General features: G+C 43.0%; 1 protein-coding gene across 1 annotated transcript; it reads right to left on the reverse strand.

Annotated features, from left to right (window-relative positions):
* Positions 1-2,713: 2,713 nt before the first annotated feature.
* Positions 2,714-18,722, reverse strand: LOC136625649 (zinc finger protein 566-like). The gene is made up of 5 exons (XM_066600024.1): positions 18,652-18,722; positions 13,131-13,214; positions 11,760-11,886; positions 7,239-7,352; positions 2,714-4,150 (listed from the first exon to the last, which is right to left on the reverse strand). The coding sequence occupies exons 2-5, from the start codon at positions 13,200-13,202 to the stop codon at positions 3,270-3,272; spliced, it is 1,194 nt and encodes a 397-aa protein (XP_066456121.1). The 5' UTR covers positions 13,203-13,214; positions 18,652-18,722; the 3' UTR covers positions 2,714-3,269.
* Between the last annotated feature and the right edge of the window lie 1,401 nt (positions 18,723-20,123).

Genomic DNA, 20,123 nt, shown 5'->3' on the forward strand with positions numbered 1-20,123 from the left:
AATGAGATTAGCGAATTTCTGGTACAGAACATCAGATTTGGGTTCTCCAAATATTGGGATGTTCTTGCCATTATGCCTTTCTTTCATATAGAACACTATAACGGACATTTGCCTTTAATAGGGAATTTTAAGGAGGTTTACATTATGTAATTCACATTTTCTTCAGCTGACTGAGCCATGCGAACAAGTCTACCACTTCAAAAACAAAAGAATTAAATGTGGTCTATTTTGGCCATGGTGGGAGCCCATGCGGCTAGTCCACCCAACCAATACAAACACCTGGAGTTACTGGATTGACATGTTGCAAATTGCAATTTTTAGCATTGTACCGCCGCTTATTGGAATTGCCACGTTGGGTGGGCTTCATGTAAATGAAGGCTTCACCTTCTGTTCTGGTACATCTTTATGCAGTCAGATATCTATAAGAAAAGTTTGGGTATCTGGAAGGGAGAACACAAAAGCAGGAACACACCACATCTTTCATAATGAAAAACAATAAGGTACATGGATATGTACATTGGCAACATATTTAAAAAAAAGTGTTATATTACTCTTTTCCATTATATATATTTACCCTGAGTGCATTGAGATTGACATAAAAAGTGTTGCACTTGGACAAAACTAGCAAACTTACAAAATATTTATCACCTAAAAAACAAATTAATCATTATTCACAAAGTCTAATTACAAGCTATGGACTTAATCAGAAGTACTATAACCTGGGAATGACATATATAATTATTTAGCACATCACGCAATGTTATGTGATCGCATCCTGTGATGCATGTAAGTAGCCATATGGCAGAAAGTGCTACGGGTGCATGGATGTCAAGATGGAAATCGGGCACAATTTAATCTGTGGAAAACCTCACTTCTAATAATACGGATGATTCTGTGCGCATATTCATGTAGCGATCACGTAATAAAACTTTTTGATTCGCAGCTATTTGCCCAACACCTATAGACTTCAATGCAGAAGGCAACGCACAAGCATGGCCACCTCTTTATGGCAGTCTACCGGGAGAGCTGCCAATGTAACTTTCAAATGGATATTGTGAGATCCCTGTTGTTCAGACTGGCGAGAATCCCAAAAGGTGGTTCCCACACCAATTAGCCATTTATGGCATTTTCTGTGAATGCACCATAAATATATGGTGAGAATACCCCTTTAAGTAGAAAAGGCTTTCCTTCTTCTTTGACCGGACTTGATCCAATCCAATTTGTACAAGATTAATTTGCTATGGGGATCAATCATGCAATGATGGAAAGAAATATGGAATAGTTTATGGTATTTGTGCAAAACTGCGGCCGCTGTTGTCTGCACTAGTACCCTCTTATTGCAAGGCTTCAGGTGCAGGAAAGGATCAGGATGCATATAGAAGTATACAACTGAACAATGGCGGAGCTAGAAGGAAAATAACAATGAATCTTGCCTAATCCATGATTGTCCTTTAAGCATTGCACAGTAGATATACCCCAGCTCTAGTGGAGAAGATGTAGGCAGATGTAATGTAGTAATATACACCCATAGCTTTTTATATAGAACAAAAGTGCTGTATTGCTAGTTTCATTGTGACCAGTTATGGAAAATGCCATCTTAAATGTGACAAAACAGTAAATTGGCATTAGACATGAAATAATATCCGCCTCCCCCCCCCCCCCCCATTAATTCTGAAGCATCTTCTTTTAATCTGTATTCCTGGTAATCCTCCAGGAATAGTATCAATAAGCTTCCAACAACCCCATGGCGCTTCTTTTGGCCGCTTTCACACACTAGTTGCGGATTTTTTTTGCACACAAACTATGTACAGTACAATGCTAGTCAACAAACCCCATTCACGAATAGGGGAAATTCCATTGAGAATTTGGGTTATATAGCAGATTTTCAGTTCTGCAGCATTACTTAAAGGGGATGGCCAAATATTTAAAGCACGAAAGCTATAGTCTGCTTCTTTTTCATCGCAACCCTACAATAATCCCATGTAATTTAGGGCATGCATTTCATATGGCGTTTCCATATTTTTGTCCAACCCGTTTCAGAAATGACACTGCAGATTTCAATGTAATGAGCGATTCTGTGGCCAAATCCAGACCAAAAATCACAGTGGATTTTGGTGTAAAAGGGTGTGGAAATGTTCCAGTGTGTGTGTGTGTAACAGTAGCCTTGGGGACGCTACACATTTGTATGCACTATTTTTGTGCGAGACTCCCAAAAATAAGACGAAACTTCTGCGAGAGAAAGACTGCCCTTGTAAACAATGAACTGTTGCTTATATTCGAGTATCATCATACAAGAGTTGTCCCTCGTAAACCCCCATTACACACACTGATATTGAGCAATCAGTGAAGACTGCATAGGAAGTCAATTTATTCATGAATACCGCCACTTATGTCGTACAGGGACACTCAGGACCCCCATGTTCCTGCTCAGTAAAGATCCCAGTGATCGGAACTTCATAGATCAGGCACCACCGATCTATGAATGGGTGACGAGTTGATTTAGTAGGACAACCCTTTAACTGCATTTAGTTGGCATTTAGTATTTATTGCAGATGTTAGGAATTTCACCAGAGTTGGTGGAGTGCACGTAGTAGCCAAAAAAACAAAAAAAGCATAACAGTCAACCAACTGTTATAGAAATGAAAGGTGCGAGGACTGACAAAATGATACAGACCTCAACAAAAGCAGATATAAATGCAAAGATGCTGATGAATACACTGAAATAAGACTTTTAATACAGAGATGAGCAAATGACTATTGACCTTAGAATCCAGCTAGAACACTCCAGATGCCAGTATGATTTTTCTTTTCTTTAGTGGGTGGGCAATGAAAAAAAATTTCATAGCTAAAAACACTCCAAAAACATTAAGCACCAGCAACAAATTTCAAGGTGCACTGGCTACTGGGACTGGTGTGAGGTGGGGAAGCAACCGTGAACCTGCTCCGACAATTCCTGCCTGCTGAAAGTTATTTGGACTGATGATGGCAAAGTAGGAAGTTTTGATTCGCGGGGTCATACGCACAGGAAGGAAGGAATGTAGCATGCCTACAGGAAAATATTAGCTTTTTAGAAAAGGCTAAAGCCGGAAAGCTGTGGCTGTTCATCTCTCATGTTCTGGCTTCATTGACTGCTGAAGTATATTGGGAGTTTATATATGCTTTCAAAAAAAAGTGCAATAAGTACAACTGAATATTTGGCAATGCGCGATTCTGACTCGGACAAATGTCAATGACTACATTGATAAATAAAAGGAAATTAAATTGTTCTTCTAGATCTTCGTATGAACCCTTCGGTGCCTAATAAGGTGAGAGCTTCGGAAAAAGCATTTTCCACATTCAATGCAAGAGTAGGGCCTCTCTCCAGTGTGGACTTTTTGGTGTCTGACGAGATCCGAGCTGTGCCGGAAACTCTTTCCACATTCATTACAGACATAGGGTCGTTCTCCGGTATGCACTCGCCTATGTATGATGAGATTGGAACTGTTTATAAAGCTTTTACCACACTCTTTGCACACGTACGGCCGTTCTCCTGTGTGGATTCTCTGGTGCATGACTAGGTATGCGCTACTGATAAAGCTCTTCCCGCATTCCTTACAGACGTGAGGTCTTTCCCCTGTGTGTGTTCTATGATGGATGATGAGACTGGCATTTTGGGTAAAACTCTTGCCACACACTGTGCATGTGTAGGACTTAGCTGGCTTCGTTTTAGCTGCTGGGAGTGTTTTCGGTTCTACAGAGTCATGAGCAGTCTTGGCATTCGTACCCCTACCACTCATGAAATGTTTCCTCCTTGTACGAGTTTTCGGTAAGTTCATGGCAGATTGTTTATGAAATGGCGCCTCCTTTTCGGTGCAATGTTCCCCTCTTACTTGATGATTCATGGAATTGGCACTAGCGTATTTTAGTGCAAGGGATGACATGTATGGTTTCTTCGAGATGGTTTTAGAATTGGATGGGCTTTCTACTTCACAAGCTGTAGTCTCTAGAGCTGTATTAATAAATGAGCCACTCTGTGTGCCTTTAATAGGATGCGCTTGTCTGTTTCTCTGGTTAGGATCCTGCCGCACGCTTCCATTATCTTCTGATGAAGTATCTGAAGAGTTTACAACAGTCCTACAATCTTCTTCAAATTTGTCACTTTTACACTTTCCTGTTTAAAAAAAACACAAAGGTAAGAGGATAAGTATCTACAAAGCTGTTCACCACCACAGTTTAAAAGTGTTCCACTGATTTCCAAAGGACTTTTGTCCTAAAATATTGTTTTAACCCCTTAAGGACCAGGCTGTTTTGCACTTTAAGGACCAGACACTTCTTAGAAATATTACCCATGTGGTGGTTTTACTGCCTTATTTGATTTCCTTCAGCTACCAAAATTTTGCTGCATTTTATTTCCGTGACATATAGGGCGATCTTTTTAATATGTTTTTTACTGACTTTTTTCCCCCCGCTTTTTTTAGTTTTATTGGGGGTAAAAAGCTAGAAAAAAAAAAATGATTTAAATATTTTTAGTTATTTTTTTAAATTAGTATATTTATGCTAAAATAAAGAATGGGAATGGGTTCATCTATTCGTTTCGGACGTTTTGATATATAATATGTATAGTTTTGGATTACAGGGCGCAAACAGCGACGGTTTTGGGTTATTTTCTTTCTTATGTATGTATTGTTGTTTTATTCTGTAATTTTGTTTTACTTATGTATGGAATTATGTTTTTTATTATCTATGTCCCCCATGACGTCCTATAATTTCTCTGGGGGACATTCACATAAATTTTTTTTCTTTATTTGACACTTTCCCACTGTAGCTGGGGCATCCATAGGAGCCTGAGTTACAGGGGAAAACATCCACTGTAGTGACATTAGTCACTGGCAGAGCTGGACAGGGTCTAGTATGACCCTGCAGCTCTGCTGTAGCAGGGAACCCAGGTGGTCACATGACCCCCCCCCCCCAGCTCCCACAGTGGAAGACATCCTTCCACTTTCCAGTACACAGTGCTCATTGAGCGCTATGTACTCGGCAAAGGAAAAGGCAGAAAGGGTTAAAGCCTCTTCCTGCCTTCTCCTCCGGATTATGAGCTGTCACTAACAACTGATTACCCGTCCTGCCTCTAATTGATTGCAGAGGGCAGGAGGCTTAAAGCGCTGTCGTAATTTTCCGCAGGGTTTTAAGCCCAGGACCAGGCCCCGTAAATTTACTGTGCCTGGTCCTTAATGGGTTAAAGATTTAGATATTGAAGTCATGTGTAATCAAAATCAAGCCAATAAACAAACAAAAAAAAAAAAACATGTAAAAGGAATAAAAGAAAACATTTCTTGAACACCCTAACTACTAGTACTGAATCACATTTGAATTATACTGCAATGTAAAACTGAAAAATTAATCCAGGGACTCCAAAAAAAAAAAATTAAAAAAATGTAATACATTTTTGTCAATTTGCAAAAATGATAGAACAAAATGAACACTACAAGGAGGTTGTATCAAACCTCTTGGAGAACTAGACACAGATCTTCTGTGGATGTTGGCTTGCTCAGATCCTTCTGTCTCTTCATGTAATCCCAGACAGACTCAATCAAGTTGAGATCAGGACTCTGTGGGCCCATTTCATCACTTCCAGGACTTTTTGTTCATCGTGCTGAAGACCGTTCTTAATGACATTGGCTGGATGTTTCAGGTAGTTGTTCTGCTACAGAACACATTTGGAATCAATCAAATTCCTCCCTGATGGTATTACATGATGGATAAGTATCTGCCTGTATTTCTCAGCATTGAGGACATCATTAATCCTGACCAAATTCCCAACTTCATTTGCTGAAATGCAGCCCCAAACTTGCAGGGAATCCCCACCATGCTTCACTGCTGCCTGCAGACACTCATTGTACAGCTTTCTAGTTGTTCGGTGACCAAACTGCCTTCTGTTTCAGCCAAATATTTCAAGTTTTGACTCATCCGTCCAGAATACCTGTTGCCATTTTTCTGCACCCCAGTTCCAATGTTTTCATGCATAATTGTGTCACTTGGCTTTGTTTCTACGTTAAAGGTATGGTTGTTTGGCCACAATTCTTCCATGAGGACCATTTCTGACCAGACTTTCTCCGAACAGTAGATGGGTTCACCTGGGTCTCTGCCAGCTGTGATCTGATGGCACTGCTGGACATCTGATTTAGAAGGGAAGTAATTATGGTGATGTGCCTCATCTACTGCATCTGCGTTTCTCAACCTTGCCCGTTTCTTTATCCTTCGTTAAGAGCTAAAACAACACATGTTGAAAACCCCAGTCTGCTTTGAAATTTCTGCCTGGGAGAGACCTTGTTGATACAGTCTTATATGGTCAGTCTTGCCATGGTGTATGACCTGTGCCATGAAACTGTCTTCCACAACCTCACTTTTATAGCACAGTTTGAGTGTTCCTCACCCAGTTTTAAGCCTCATACTTGGCTGTTTCTATTTCAGCTGTGTTTCCACCTTCATAATAAAATAATGATCATCACTTGTTTGGTATCATATGTTAAGCCTACACCTAATCTTACAAAATCCCCGACTTTGTGAAAGGTTACCTAGAAGAATTGATGCTGTTTTGATGGCAAAGTGCAGTCAAATCAAATATTGATTTGATTTAGATTGCTCTTTTGTTCATTCACTTTGCATTTTGTTAATTAATAAACTATTACAACTTCTATTTTTGAAAGCATTCTTATTTTGCATTTTTTCCCACACCTGCCTATAACTTTTGCACAGTACTGCGTATATTTTTAAAGGTCCGGCTCATGAATACTAGATGCAGAAAATATAGTAGGGCCAGATATGAAATTTGGAATTCGGTATAAAAAGACCTTTTAGGCTGGGTTCAAACAGGGCGTAATTGCCCCGGAATTTCCGTGCAGACTTTCTGCGCAGAAATTCCGCCCGCGGCTTTTTATCCCGGGATTAGCCAGGAAAGTGGACAAGATTTTCTAAAATCTCATCCACACGCTGCAGCCAAGTCGTGCTAAAATTGACATGCCAAGCGAAATTCAAAGACGTGGCATGTCAATCCTTTCCCAGTTTCCCTCTATGGGAAGAGATGGCCACAGCGGCATGCAGGTGACGAAGCCACTCCAAAATCCACGGCAAAAGGCAGCGGATTTTAAAACTGCATTTCTCCTGCGGAAGTCTTGCTGTATTTCCATGAGATTTCGGTCCTGTGTGACCCCAGCCTAATTGTAACTATATGCATGAATACACAAGAATACAATACTCACCTATGGAAGAACTGGTTTTGCAGTTCCATTTTCGGGAATACAAATTGCTCCTCACACACAGCTCCTCTCCTCTGTGAATACGTGATACTATGTCTGGTTTCACGTAAATATAACCTAATGGCAGAAATACAGTAAAAGATAGAAGTAATTAGTGACCACCTTTGTGCTTGCCATAGTCTAAAACTGACATACGGATTAGGTAAATGAACACCAGCCTCAAATTAAAATGGAGAAGCACAGTTTTTGCTTGTTTCTTTTCATATTTCTTGAGAGTTGATGTCATCAGTAGCGATAGTTAGCCATAAGATATGTCATCACCCCCATCAGTCCCGAGATTTCAGTTTCTCTTTACACATTAGCACCCCCAGCTATGTGCTGTACAGACAATGGCAGCACCACTCCATACAAAGTAAATTGAGCTATTCTGCAGTTGTCTGTACAGCCGGCAGCACCACTGTGCAGGACATAACTGTTACAGGGGTGGTCTGAGAAGATTTTCCTAAAAATGGGTCTCCCATAGAAAGAAATATCAAGCTCATACTCTCTTCTCCTGCCTGCCCGCACGTTCTGCGCCAACGGCTGAAGGTCTCTGTTGTGATATAGTGTTTATAGGCTGTTGCAACTAATGGCAGGGCTCAGCAAACGATCGCAGAGCTCGGTCATTGGCTGCCGCAGCTTGTGACGTTCCATACACAGGCTGCTGCAGCCTGTATGCAATGTGTCACAACGGTGACCTGGAGATGTCAGGGAGTAGATTTTATCTTGCACCGGACCTTTTAAAGAGACTTTTTTTGTACATGTGTGCATTTTGGATGCCTTTTTACCTGCACTATTCTAAATTGTGAAAGTGTTCATGAAGATGTTTGATCCACTCGCATTGATGGATCTGGTCTTCCCTAACTTGACCTGGGATATGATCTTTTTTCACTCTTAATACAATTATACCATTAAGACCCCTATATATTTTAGACTTTCATAATTTGAACCCACCGATAGGTCGGAAGACTTTCTGATGTTCATGAGGACAGCTCAACTTTAACCCAATAAATGACATTGGGGGAAAGAAGGATCAGTTACTCTAAATTTCAATGCCCGATTCTTTTGTTTCCTGGTGGACAAGCCGCTGCCAGAGCTATCTGGCAGCAGCTACCTCCGTAAATGGATAAGGTGAAACAGCTGCCAGATGGTCAAGTTTGTCTAACAACTGTAGACGGTGTATGGCCTTTAGACTACATAATAAATATTTCAATTTGAGTGTTTTATTTACTCTGCTGCTAACTCGCCTTTGTTCTCGCTAACAGTTTGTGATCTACTTGGAATAGATTACTTTATATGGCATTGGAAGAGAGAGAATCTGATCGTTCATGTTTCTAAATGTCACACGGTTTGAGTAATGTACTTATGCTAAGTGGTGTACCTTGTTGGGAATGTTCGGGGTGTGGGTGCATGGGATCGGCCGAGTATGTACTTGTTTTAGATCAGTCATTTTCTAGAAGTTAAAGGGCCACTCTGGTGACATTTATTTTAGTTATGATGTAGCTAGCTCTGCCCCAGTTTATACAAGGGAGCTAGTGTTACCTTGTTTAGTTATTCCTTTCTATATGAAACTTTCTCCACAGATGGTTATATGATATCAGCTCAGATCTACTTGGGGTTGTGTATATAGTTACTAGTCAATTTCTCAGTTTGTGTGATGCTGTTGAATGAATCCTACCACAAACTGTCTATGGGGGAACACAGACACTCCTATCAGTTACTGATGACTAGGCAGAACAAACAAAAACAACCCCTCCCCCCCCCCCCCCCCCCCCAAAAAAAAACACGATTTTTGTGTCTAAGAAAAGTCTATTTGTTCCTGTTACCTTACTGTAAAAGATAATGGAGTATAAAACTTAATTAGAATTAAGTTTGCTTTTGTGGTCAGGACATCGATAATTAGAAATATATGATTTTGAATTTCGAATGTTTCAAGGACATACACAGTGAGAAAAGAAATTGCTTACAATCATGAGCCAAAGTCATTACACAATGCAGAGTATGTCCATACAGTTAAAAAATTAATACAAATGTCTGGTTGTTTTCTTTAATCCCTTTCAGTGGCTCACTCTGCATATCTCAAGGAGGAGTACAGTAATGTCAAATTCCTGTTGCAAGTTCGGAAGCACAATCAGTATGGTTGGGAGGTAATTGGAGACTTTAAGATGGTTGCTTTCCTAATGGGTCTTCAAGGTGGTTTCAAAAAGATTCCTTGCCATCTTTGTCTTTGGGATAGCAGAACAAAACTGAACACTGCCATCTACGAGACTGACCTGAACGTATTGACTTCACTGTCGGCCGAAGCAACGTCAAGTGGAAACCCTAGTAGGGTATTATTGTATCTTGCCGCCACTGGAAGTTAGGGGTTTGACAGGGCTTGAATGCAGGAATGCCCCCGTCACACCCCTAGCTCCCCATTGAGTCAATGCTGGAAGGTCCTGCAACGTGTGGATTTATTTTTGCCTGCCCTGCAGGCTTAAGGTGAGGGATAGTTTTCTTCGTAGGCTTACATGAGTAGCTGTAAATGCTGCCATGTTAAAGCTAATAATGTAAGCCTATAAAGAAAACTATCCCTCACCCTAAGCCTGCAGGGCAGGCAAAAATCAATCCACATGCTGCAGCCATCAGTCTCACTGGAGAAGCCGATCCCCGTTCCATGTGCAGGGTAACACAGCTGCCGCCTGTCAGCTCAGTCCCGCACGGCGTGTCTGTGCTGGGTCCGTTACCGATGAGGTGTCGCCGGTCCCGGCCGGCATTTCAGCCATGTGTCCCATGTGGGGTCCGGCTCACACCTCCGCCCCGCCTGCAGCTTCTGTGCTTGGTCCTGGCAGCCGTCTGTCAGCTCCGTGTCTGTCGCTCTCCTGCTCACAGCACCTAATGCTGCCGTGCATTAAGGCTGGGGCGGGGGGTGCGGAGGGCAGCGTTTGCGGGCTGTCGCCGCTAAAACCGCTTGACGGCACTTTGCCCTCCCTGCTGCCGACCCCGCGCTGTGCTTCCACAATGAGAGGGGTTCCTCCTTTTGGGGCGCCGCCGGGGAAGCCCCTTCCAGCTGGGGCTGCGCGGCTGCAGCGGGGACCAGTGTATAGATTTTCACTCAATCCTCAGTGGCCTTCCAGGACCTGCAGCCGAACTACCTCTGCAGCCAATCATGTACAGGGGGTATCAATCCCCCTGTCAATCTTGCCTCTACCAGGATTTCCTGGTGGCGTCAAGATGCAATAATAACCCCAAGTAGATCCTAAGGGGATTCTGATTCCACCTCTTCACATAAAACTCGGGCTTATGAAACAGTTTGTCACTACTCTAGATAAAGAATCTACAGTGATAAAACATCTACTAAACTTCTTCCTGAAGCTGACTGAGGCAAAGGTAAAAACCTGGTATCTTTGTGGGACCACAAACCAAGAGGATCATAGAATGTCCAAAATTTCCAGACATGCTCACAGAAGTACAAAAAGCAGCTTGGAACAGTTTTGTTGCCGCGGTTCAGGGGTTCTTGGGAAATCAACAAGTAGACAAGAATGTGGATTTAGAGGAAAAGATAGTGAAGAAATACCACGCTATGGGCTCAGGGTGTCGCTCAAGGTTCATATCCTGGATTCTCCTCTACATCAAGCAGAACATGGGAGCATACTCCGAGGAACAAGGAGAAAGGTTCCACCAAGATATGCAGCAGTTTGAGCGTCGCTGTCAAGGACAATACAACAAGAATATGATGGGCAACTACATCTGGGGGCTGCTATGTGAAAGTGACCAAGTACACAATCGCCAATCAAAAAAAACCAGACATTTTCATTAATTTTGAACTGTATGAACATACTCTGCATTGTATGATGACTTTGGCTCATGACTGTACGTAACTTCTTTTCTCACTGTGTATGTCCTTGAAATATTCCAAATTTAAAATCATATATTTTTAAATTATCGATGACCTGGCATAAAAGCAAACTATTTTCGAAATGAACAATATTTTCCATTAGATTTAACAATACGCTAACAGGAACAAATAAACTTTTCTTAGACACAAAAATCACGTTGCCCAATCACACAGCTCCTGCCACACAGTTGGAATAAAGGAGATCATAACTCAATCTCCTGACTGTTTACCTTTTAGATTCACCTAAATAAGCTACAGACTGTAAGAAGTGATAATTAAACTGTCCCTCCCCAGCGGGCAGAAATGGTAGAGCCCAAGCTAATACTATGCTGATGCATCATGGAATTGATTGTAAGTGAAAGCTAAATTTTCACCTTCAAGATGGTGCCTGCTAAGCAACAGAGAGAGGATGCAAGGCATGGAAGTGGCTGCAATACACAGAGGAGGCCTATAGAGAGTGACAGGCAATTAAATAAGAGGGCAGGGCTTGAAAATGTGTCAGCACTGGAGTAGTCCTTTAAAGGACAAGTTTTTTTTAAGCAGTCCATAACTCAGAATAATCATATTATAGTATAGCAACTGCTATAGAGAAATGCGGCTTGTCCTACCCACTAAGGTTGGGCTCTGGTGGATCTTTGTTATGTCACCCTTGCAAGATTCCTTCTGTCTCTCTTCGTGTGACTCCAGCTCCTCTACTGAGAACCGCACTGTGAGATTATCGGATTTCATTGATTCCTGCAACATTTGGATAAATTATATTAGTAGAAGTGTAAAACCTGAACAGTCTAACTTCTGATAACAATAACACCCACAAGCAGTATGATCTGTCTCTGAACAGCCAGTGATTTAAGGCCGCCTGCACACAGGCGGAAATCCCGCGGCGGGATTTTCCGCTACTGAAAGCCTGCATAGGAGTGCATTACAATACGCACTCCTATGCAGACGGCCGCGGTTTGGCCGCACGAAATGTCGCGCGGCAAACAAACCGCGGCATGTCCTATTTCTGTGCGGGGCTCGCACATGAAAGAGCCGGGGCCGCCAAGTGCGGGTGAGTACGCGCTCGTCCCTGCAGGCGCTGGGGTCGGGTCCCGCGGCGAGAATTCTCGCCGCCGGATCAGACCCGCCCGTCTGCAGGCGGCCTAAGACAGCAATCTGAATAAAAGGGGCTTCCACCCTATGCCTGTCCCAAGAAAGACAGCATTCTGTACTTTTAGAATTTTTTTTTATTAGATTTGATTTTTTTATTATTACACTTCCACTTCCACCCCCCCCCCCCATATTTTTCCAAAATATTCCCCTGAACTTGGGACAATAGATTGGAGTTTTGCACCGCCATTCGCTTCCTGGCTTAATGCAATCTACGTGTTAAAGCCATTGTACATACTCATTCCAGGCACATCTTTAGCAAAACCTAGAAAACAGACCAAGAGGGTCAAGGGTAAAGGCGCTTTTACAGGGAACGATCATCGTTAGGGTTCCTGCGATCCAGCAAGAATCTGAACGGTTATCCTTCAGTGTAAATGCATGCAGCGACTGAATGACGAACAAGAATTCGTTCACAGCTAGTTTAGTTTTCGCATGTGAAAATTTGAAGAACGGATCGTTGCGTGTAAACAGGCAGTTGGTCACTTATAAACCACTGCCTGCTTACTGTGAATGGAGGCGGGTGAGCCGGGATGATCCCTGGCCGTTCCTCCTACATTCAGTCAGTGATGCTGGGACGACCCGTCGGGATCTGTTGCTTGACAGATCATCCCGTGTAAAAGCATCCTGAGCAAATTCGGAACACTGTTTACTTGTCAGAGAGCAAGGCATTAGGAAAGGCCCCAGAAAGGTACAATTGCAGAACGTGTGAAGGTCAGCGGGGGCTAAACCGAAAATCCAAGTACAGCCTTCAGAAGCGTCACACTATATGTCAATGTATCACATAATATGTCATTTACCTGGGTTATCAAGGTATAAAAATAGCCTAAAATTACCTGTAAGGATGTGTTGCTTATCTCCTCCTCTAGAGGCGGGCGGCTCTCACTGTCTGTTTCACACTCAGCCATTTGGAGGGACAGCTTGAAGGAAACAGAGGATTTGGGAGAATGAATAAAACAGTCATCAGCTGTACAACTACAAGCTACAACACTCAGGAACACAACACCTAGAATCAAGTTTATGCAACCGCAATAACTACAAGAATTACCAAAACACCTTTAGAAGCATACGTAACAAAATGAAAAAAGACAAACAAGAGATTATTGGTAAAAGAAGACCAGAGCAACATCTTCTAGATTAGTGGTTCTCAAAGTGGGCGGGGGTGGAGGGGCGTTTTTTACTTTTCAAAGGGGCGATGGAACTTAAAGGGGCGGTAGGGGGCGTTCTGTGTTTGTTTTTTATTTTCATCTGCTAACTAGATTTTTCTAAAAAGGAGTACGTTAACCATCACAAAATGCTCCAATTTCAGCAGGTCTTCCCTCTCGGAGTCAGTAAAAGCGCTCAGACAGGCCTGTCAACTATTCATAAATACAACATTAATTAAAACTATCATCGACTCTTTCGGCCATTCTCGCACTACAAAGCCCCTAAAATGGAACTCCCCGACCTAACACGGCAGAGACTACTGCTTTTTGCGCACCAGTGAATCGTTAGAACTGTTAAGACTGCTAGAGTGTGCGTTGTATCTTGTACCATTGTGCGTATAAATTCTAAGTGGAGTCAAATGAAAAAAAATAAAAAATTTAAAAAATGAAATTCCGCCATCTTTGGGTGCGTCTTGTTTCTACGGCACACAAACTGCAACAAAAATGATATAACTTTATTCTATGGGTCAGTACGATTACTAGGATATCAAACTTGTATAGGTTTTTTTTGCTGCACTACTTGTATTTTTTTTTTTAAAAAGATATTTACATTTTTTAAAATTATCTTTTGACCACAATAACTTTTTTTTATTTTCCGCCAACAGAGTTGTGGGAAGGCTCATTTTTTGCAGGCCGTCCTGTCGTTTGATACCATTTTTGAATAGATATGACTTTTTGATTGCTTTTTATTGCATTTTTGCTTGGAGACAGGATGACCCCCAAATAGCGCATTTCTGGCGTTCTTAATTTTTTTCTGACAACGTTCATCATGCGGGTTAAATAATGCGTTACTTTGATCGGATTTATACAGTTGTAGCTATACCAAATATGTATTTTTACTTGGTCACTGTTTGGCTTTAAAACATAAGTTTTAATAGAGTAGTTAAAATTAAAACAAAAGTTTACAAACACCACATAGCAAATAAAATAAAGTATGAGATGTATACGATATAGGATGCTTCTCACGTTACTTCGTTAGCTGTTTTAGTAAGTAATTTGCAGTCACTTTAATTGTGGACTGCTATTCAATGTCTCGGATTTTTCTACTTATATTCAGATGCCACTGTCTGTTACCCCAAGTATCAATTGATTATGATAACTCCCAGAGGCGTAAGGGAGTTTATATAACAGTCTCTTCGACAGAAGTGTTAGTCACGTCAAGGTCTTGATGGTCACAGAGGCAGAAAAGAACTCTGCCCCAATATTAGATAAGTCAATTCTAATCAATTAATTAAGTCTAGTCTGGGCCGATACATTTCGGTCCACATTGGAGCTCCTCAGGGACCTAAATATGCATCTTAGATATGCCACACTGCGATCAGGCAGGCATTCTATCAAGCCACACCAAAGGCATGACTTGATAGGCATTCTGCCATGACAACCCTGGGGCCTTTCCGAAGGCCTCTGGCTGCCATTACACCCACACGGATCTCATTGCGGGGGAAGGGGGCTGTACGGGACCCTGGAACATCGGCCGAGGGATTTAAATGCTGCTATCAGAATTGACAGCAGCATTTAAAGGGTTAACAGCTCCAATGAGCTGTGCGGCTTACCGGAGCTGTTGCCGCCAGGTGTCGGCTGTAAGAAACAGCTGGCACCCGCTTTGTATAGAGGGAGATTGCTGCGTGTTCTCCCTTCATAGATACCTCGGCGCTACAGGACATAACTATACTTACTATAGCGTTAAGGGGTTAAAAGTGCAATGTGGCAAATCACATATTATTGGGGAAACACTTGTGTTACCCGCAGTTAACGAGACTGTCAGTACTATGCTGGGGCCTGACACGTGCCATGGTGAAATCGATTCCTTTGAGTAATAACACCTTTTCAAGAAGAATTGACGAGATGGCTGCTGATGTGGAAGAAACGCTTTTGCGTTAAGGAACACAGAATTTGTAATGCAAATTGATGAGTCAACGGTTAGAGACAATGATTGCTGCTAGCTTACATTTCATTAATCGGAATGAAGAGGTAGTGGAGGAACTGTTGTTTATCAGAAATTTATCCACCGACATGAAAGGCTCCTCTATATACAAAAGAGTGGAAGAATTTTTCCAAGAAAAACATCCCTTTACCAAATATAGTTGCTTGTGCAACCGACGGAGCTGCATTGGTCAATATCGTGGATTTATAGCCCATTTAAAATCCGCTATACCGGGCGTAACGCAAGACCACTGTGTGAGCCATCAGCTGCACCTTGTTGCTAAACATTTATGTGAGAGATTGCATGATTCTGTGCTATGTAATTAATGCTGTAAACAAGATAAAAGCACACTCTTTTGACAAGCTTTGTCAAGACCATGACGAAGAATTCGATCGTCTACTCCTACACACTAAAGTAAGGTGGCTGTCAATAGGAACGTGCTTACGACACTTCTATGAACCTTTTGGCACGGTAGTCACATTTCTTCGGCCAACTGACCCAAGCCTTTGTAATGCAATCGAACTACAATGTCTTGACGTTGTCCATCTCACAGACATATTTGACAAACTCAACGAGGTCAACACAAAGTTACAAGGAGACAAAATGAATTTCACTAAGGCTAAAGGTATAATCTGTTCCTTCATTGCCAAACTAGACCTTCATACTCAACCTGAGTCAACGCGAGTTCTGGCAGTTTCCGAGTCCTCAAGATATTGTATGCGAAGACAGAGACAAACTTCAAGATGCAGATTTAGACGGTTTTGCTCACACGCCAAACAAGCCAGACTAGGTTTCATGATCTATGTGCCCTTGAAATACCAACATGGGTACTCAGTGCATTTTCAGCAGATGTAGGAGAATTTCACCCCAGATTACAAGAGCAGTTGATCAACTTGAAACACAATAGCGAAGCCTAAACACTTTTCTAACAATGTGGTTATCAATGTTTTTGGGTGAAACAGAAGAACTCCTATCCTATCCTGTGGCAGGAAATTAAGTTGCTCCTGTTAGCTTTTCCATCTACGTACTTAGTGGAGAGGGGCTTCAGTGCCGTTCAGCAGCTCCTGACAAAAGCGAGAAACAAACTTCAGATATGTGTAGGGAGCGACTTGAGACTGCGGTTGACGAAGATAAAACTATCGCGAAATTGGCGTCCACTCATCACGCCCAAGGTAGCCATTAATGCCACAGATTGACTGTGGCAAACATTTAACAATTAACCTGTTTTTAAATATTTAGCACCTACATTTTAACAACTAAAATTTGTTTTCATAACTATCGGCTCAGGCAATTCATAAATCCCGCCTCCACAACGCACTATCTGTGATTGGTTCTTCAAGCTCTACCCAGCCAATCAATGCAGCACTCGGTGTACCAATCACATTGGTTCTTCGAGTGCTGCCAATCACAGCCATTGCTTTGTGGAGGCGGGATTTATGAATCCTGTAACCAGGAAGTGATCCTGTGTGGGCAACCGAGGGCTGCAGAAAGCACGCCGGAGCTCTGGAAAGCAGCGGGAGGGACCTGACCGAGCCTGCTAGGTAAATATAATAAGACATCCCCCAAAATAAGACCTAGTGCCTCTTTTGGGGCAAAAATTAATATTAGGTAGGTTAAATCCCCTGGTGCAAGCACCGAGCCATGACTGACTCCTAGGGTGACGACACATCGTGATGTTTTCTTGGCAGGCTGTTTCTGCGGGGTGGTTTGTCATTGTCCTCTTCAGTCATCTTTTTACCCTCCACCACGATGGATTTGCAATGGGGTATTTAGACGTGTATTTTACATGCATGAAGAAATAAAACAAACTCCTCACAGAATATCCTCTTTTTGTCCACATTATGGACCAAAATTGCCCATTAAGTCATTGGGATCACATAACTATACAAGGAATTTGCCTGATATGTGCAGATTTACGCATGAAGGCAGGAGAAATCTACAGGCCCTTTTTGTGGTTTCTTTTTCTTTCTCACATGAAAAACGCAGTGAGTATGCATGCAAAGCAAACAGTCCAAATACGCAGTCAATATATACAGTTTCTGCCTGTGAAAACGCAGTGTATTTTGTCACAGATGGGAGTGGGGAGACCCGACAGATCCCGCCTCTATTACCGATTTGTCACAGATCGGCTGTTCTGAGTGCCTCGCCCCCGCTGCTATCACCGCTTGTCATGGCAGAGCCTCGATCGATCACTCCAGTGTTTCCCATTGTTTTCAATAGGAAAGCCTCCCACCGCTGGTACCTCGCTTGCTGTGCGATGCATTATCTTGTCCCATGGAAAACAATGGGCGATGTTTTCTGAGGAAGGCAAAAAGATAAGACGCGCCGCGATTTTTTTTTTCCCACACCGCATTACTCATGTATACAACTGCATTCAGAAAAAATAGGGGTCATATACATGCTTCTCGCAACGTAAACGTACGAATATTGTGCGCTGTCCCCATAGAAGTCAATGGAAGATGCGCAAAAGTGCAAGGAGAGACACTGCGGAATTCTGCTGGGAAAAGAACACAGGACATTGCTTAAGTCATCACTGTCACAGTATCGTCCCGGTGGTGGCGGCGCGCACTACTCGATCCCGGTCGTGGTGGCATGCCACCCAATACAAGATCTTGGTGATGGCGGCACGCCACGCATTACAGGATGCCGGTGATGGCGGCGCACCGCCCAGTACATGATCCCGGTCCTGGCGGCGCGCTGCGCACTACACAATCCCGGTGATAGCGGCGCACTAGATAACCATGGTGATGCCAGCGCGCCGCACACTACATAATCCCGGTGATGGCGACGCACCACCCAGTACATAATCCCCGTGATGGCGGTGGCTTACGCACTACATATTGCCATGATGGCGACGCACCGCCAAGTACATAATCCCGGTGATGGCGGTGGCTTGCGTATTACATATTGCCGGTGATCGCAGCGCGCCGCACACTACATGATCCCAGTGATGGCAGCGAGCTGCAGAACTGGCAGGCGAATGTAACTGTACATAGCAGAGCATTTTGAAGTCCTTATCCTGAGACAAACCCCCTTTGACAGCTGATGTGTGCAGCCGGGATCGGAGCACTGCAGCCTCCTGGGCCTATCTCATCATCCAACACCTCCAGCTCCATGTAAACACACAGGAGCAGCGGCAGGACAGCCACCTCGCCCCCACGTGATGGAAGAGTCCAGTCCCCACAGCGAGGGCTCATCCGGCCCCACGACCACCCGGCACCCTCCTACCTGACAGCCCTGGATGACTGACACTGAACAGCAGGATGATAGCTCCGCTAATGCTACTGGGCTGAAGGACCTTCCGTGATGTCATGACCACGTGATCAGTCACGTGTGGGGGAGGAGATTCAGCAGCTTTTAGGAGGGTCGGAAAGCGGCTAGAGTGGAGTTGCTGTAAGGAGGTCTGACGTCACGTAGTATTCTGAAGTCACATGACTGTAGCAGAGACGGCTGCAGCCTGTAGAGAGGCTGCTGCAGTTATCAGGTGGAAAGCTGAGGGGAGCACAGGAAGCACGTGTGGAGATGGTGGGAGTTACAAGGAAATCCTCACCAATTATAAGTACTGTAAGCCAAGTAATGGTGCTCTATAATTTAGGTGAAGTGGAGCCTCTATTAATACTTACCTGCTCTGCGGTGATTACGGTGACCCCTTCAGGGCAGCGCATGCCAGCCACAAGGCTCTATGTGCACTCCTATTCATCTCCATGGACTTCTAAAGAATCCAGCTTGCTCAATGTCTAGTGCTTCAAGTTGATGACTGCTTCCCTTTAAATAGATATGGGGGGTGTGGGGGCCGCAGGAGGCGCCAGTAAGTGTGTGTGTGTGTGTGTGATTTGAGAAGAACACGGCTGACGTACTTGGCATGCGCTAGTTTGGACAAGCGTTCTTTACAGTCACCAAGAGGGACGAGGTGGTACGGGCTTAGAAGGGAGCACTTGTTGGAATTGGGACGGTTGCTGGATAATTTGCATATGGAATTACACTTCATTTTCTCTAGTTAGGACAGAATGAAGGGCAACAAAGTATGTCAACATGTGCCCTGGCAAACACTGGCCCTCATTGAGGCATAATTTTGCTGACCGGCTCTTTTAACCCCTTAGTGACATGGCCTATTTTGGGCTGAAGGTCCAAGCGATATTTGGTGGACTCATCTCCATTTTAAAAAGCCATAACTTTTTCGACACGGCTGTATAAGGGCTTCTTTTTTGTGTTTGGCGAACTGCAGTTTTTCAGTGCCATTTTTGGGTGCATAGACTATATTGTAAAAGTTTTATTAATTTTTTTTAATGATAGCAGGGAGAGAAAACGCATCAATTTTGCAATAGGTTGTTTTTTTTTTTACAGCGTTAATCATGCAACATAAATGACACAATTACAATTACGAGACAAAAATTCTTTTTTTTTAAAGGTTTTTCCACTTTTCCGCAATGAAAACCCCCTTTGGTATTTTTTTTATACACCGCTGCATTCAAAGTCCTATAACTTTTTTATTTTTCCATGGACGGAGCTCTGTGAGGGCTTATTTTTTGCGAGACGAGCTGTAGTTTTTATTGGTACCATTTTTAGGTCCATACGGCATTTTTGATCACTTTTATTCCATTTTGTAAGGCAAAATGAAAAACGTAAGCATTTTGCCTCAGATCTTTAGGTCTCATGTCCACGGGGAAAATCAGGCCCGCTACGGATTCTCCATGGAGAAT

This window comes from Eleutherodactylus coqui, chromosome 4, assembly GCF_035609145.1.
Source record: "Eleutherodactylus coqui strain aEleCoq1 chromosome 4, aEleCoq1.hap1, whole genome shotgun sequence".
NCBI lineage: Eukaryota > Metazoa > Chordata > Amphibia > Anura > Eleutherodactylidae > Eleutherodactylus > Eleutherodactylus coqui.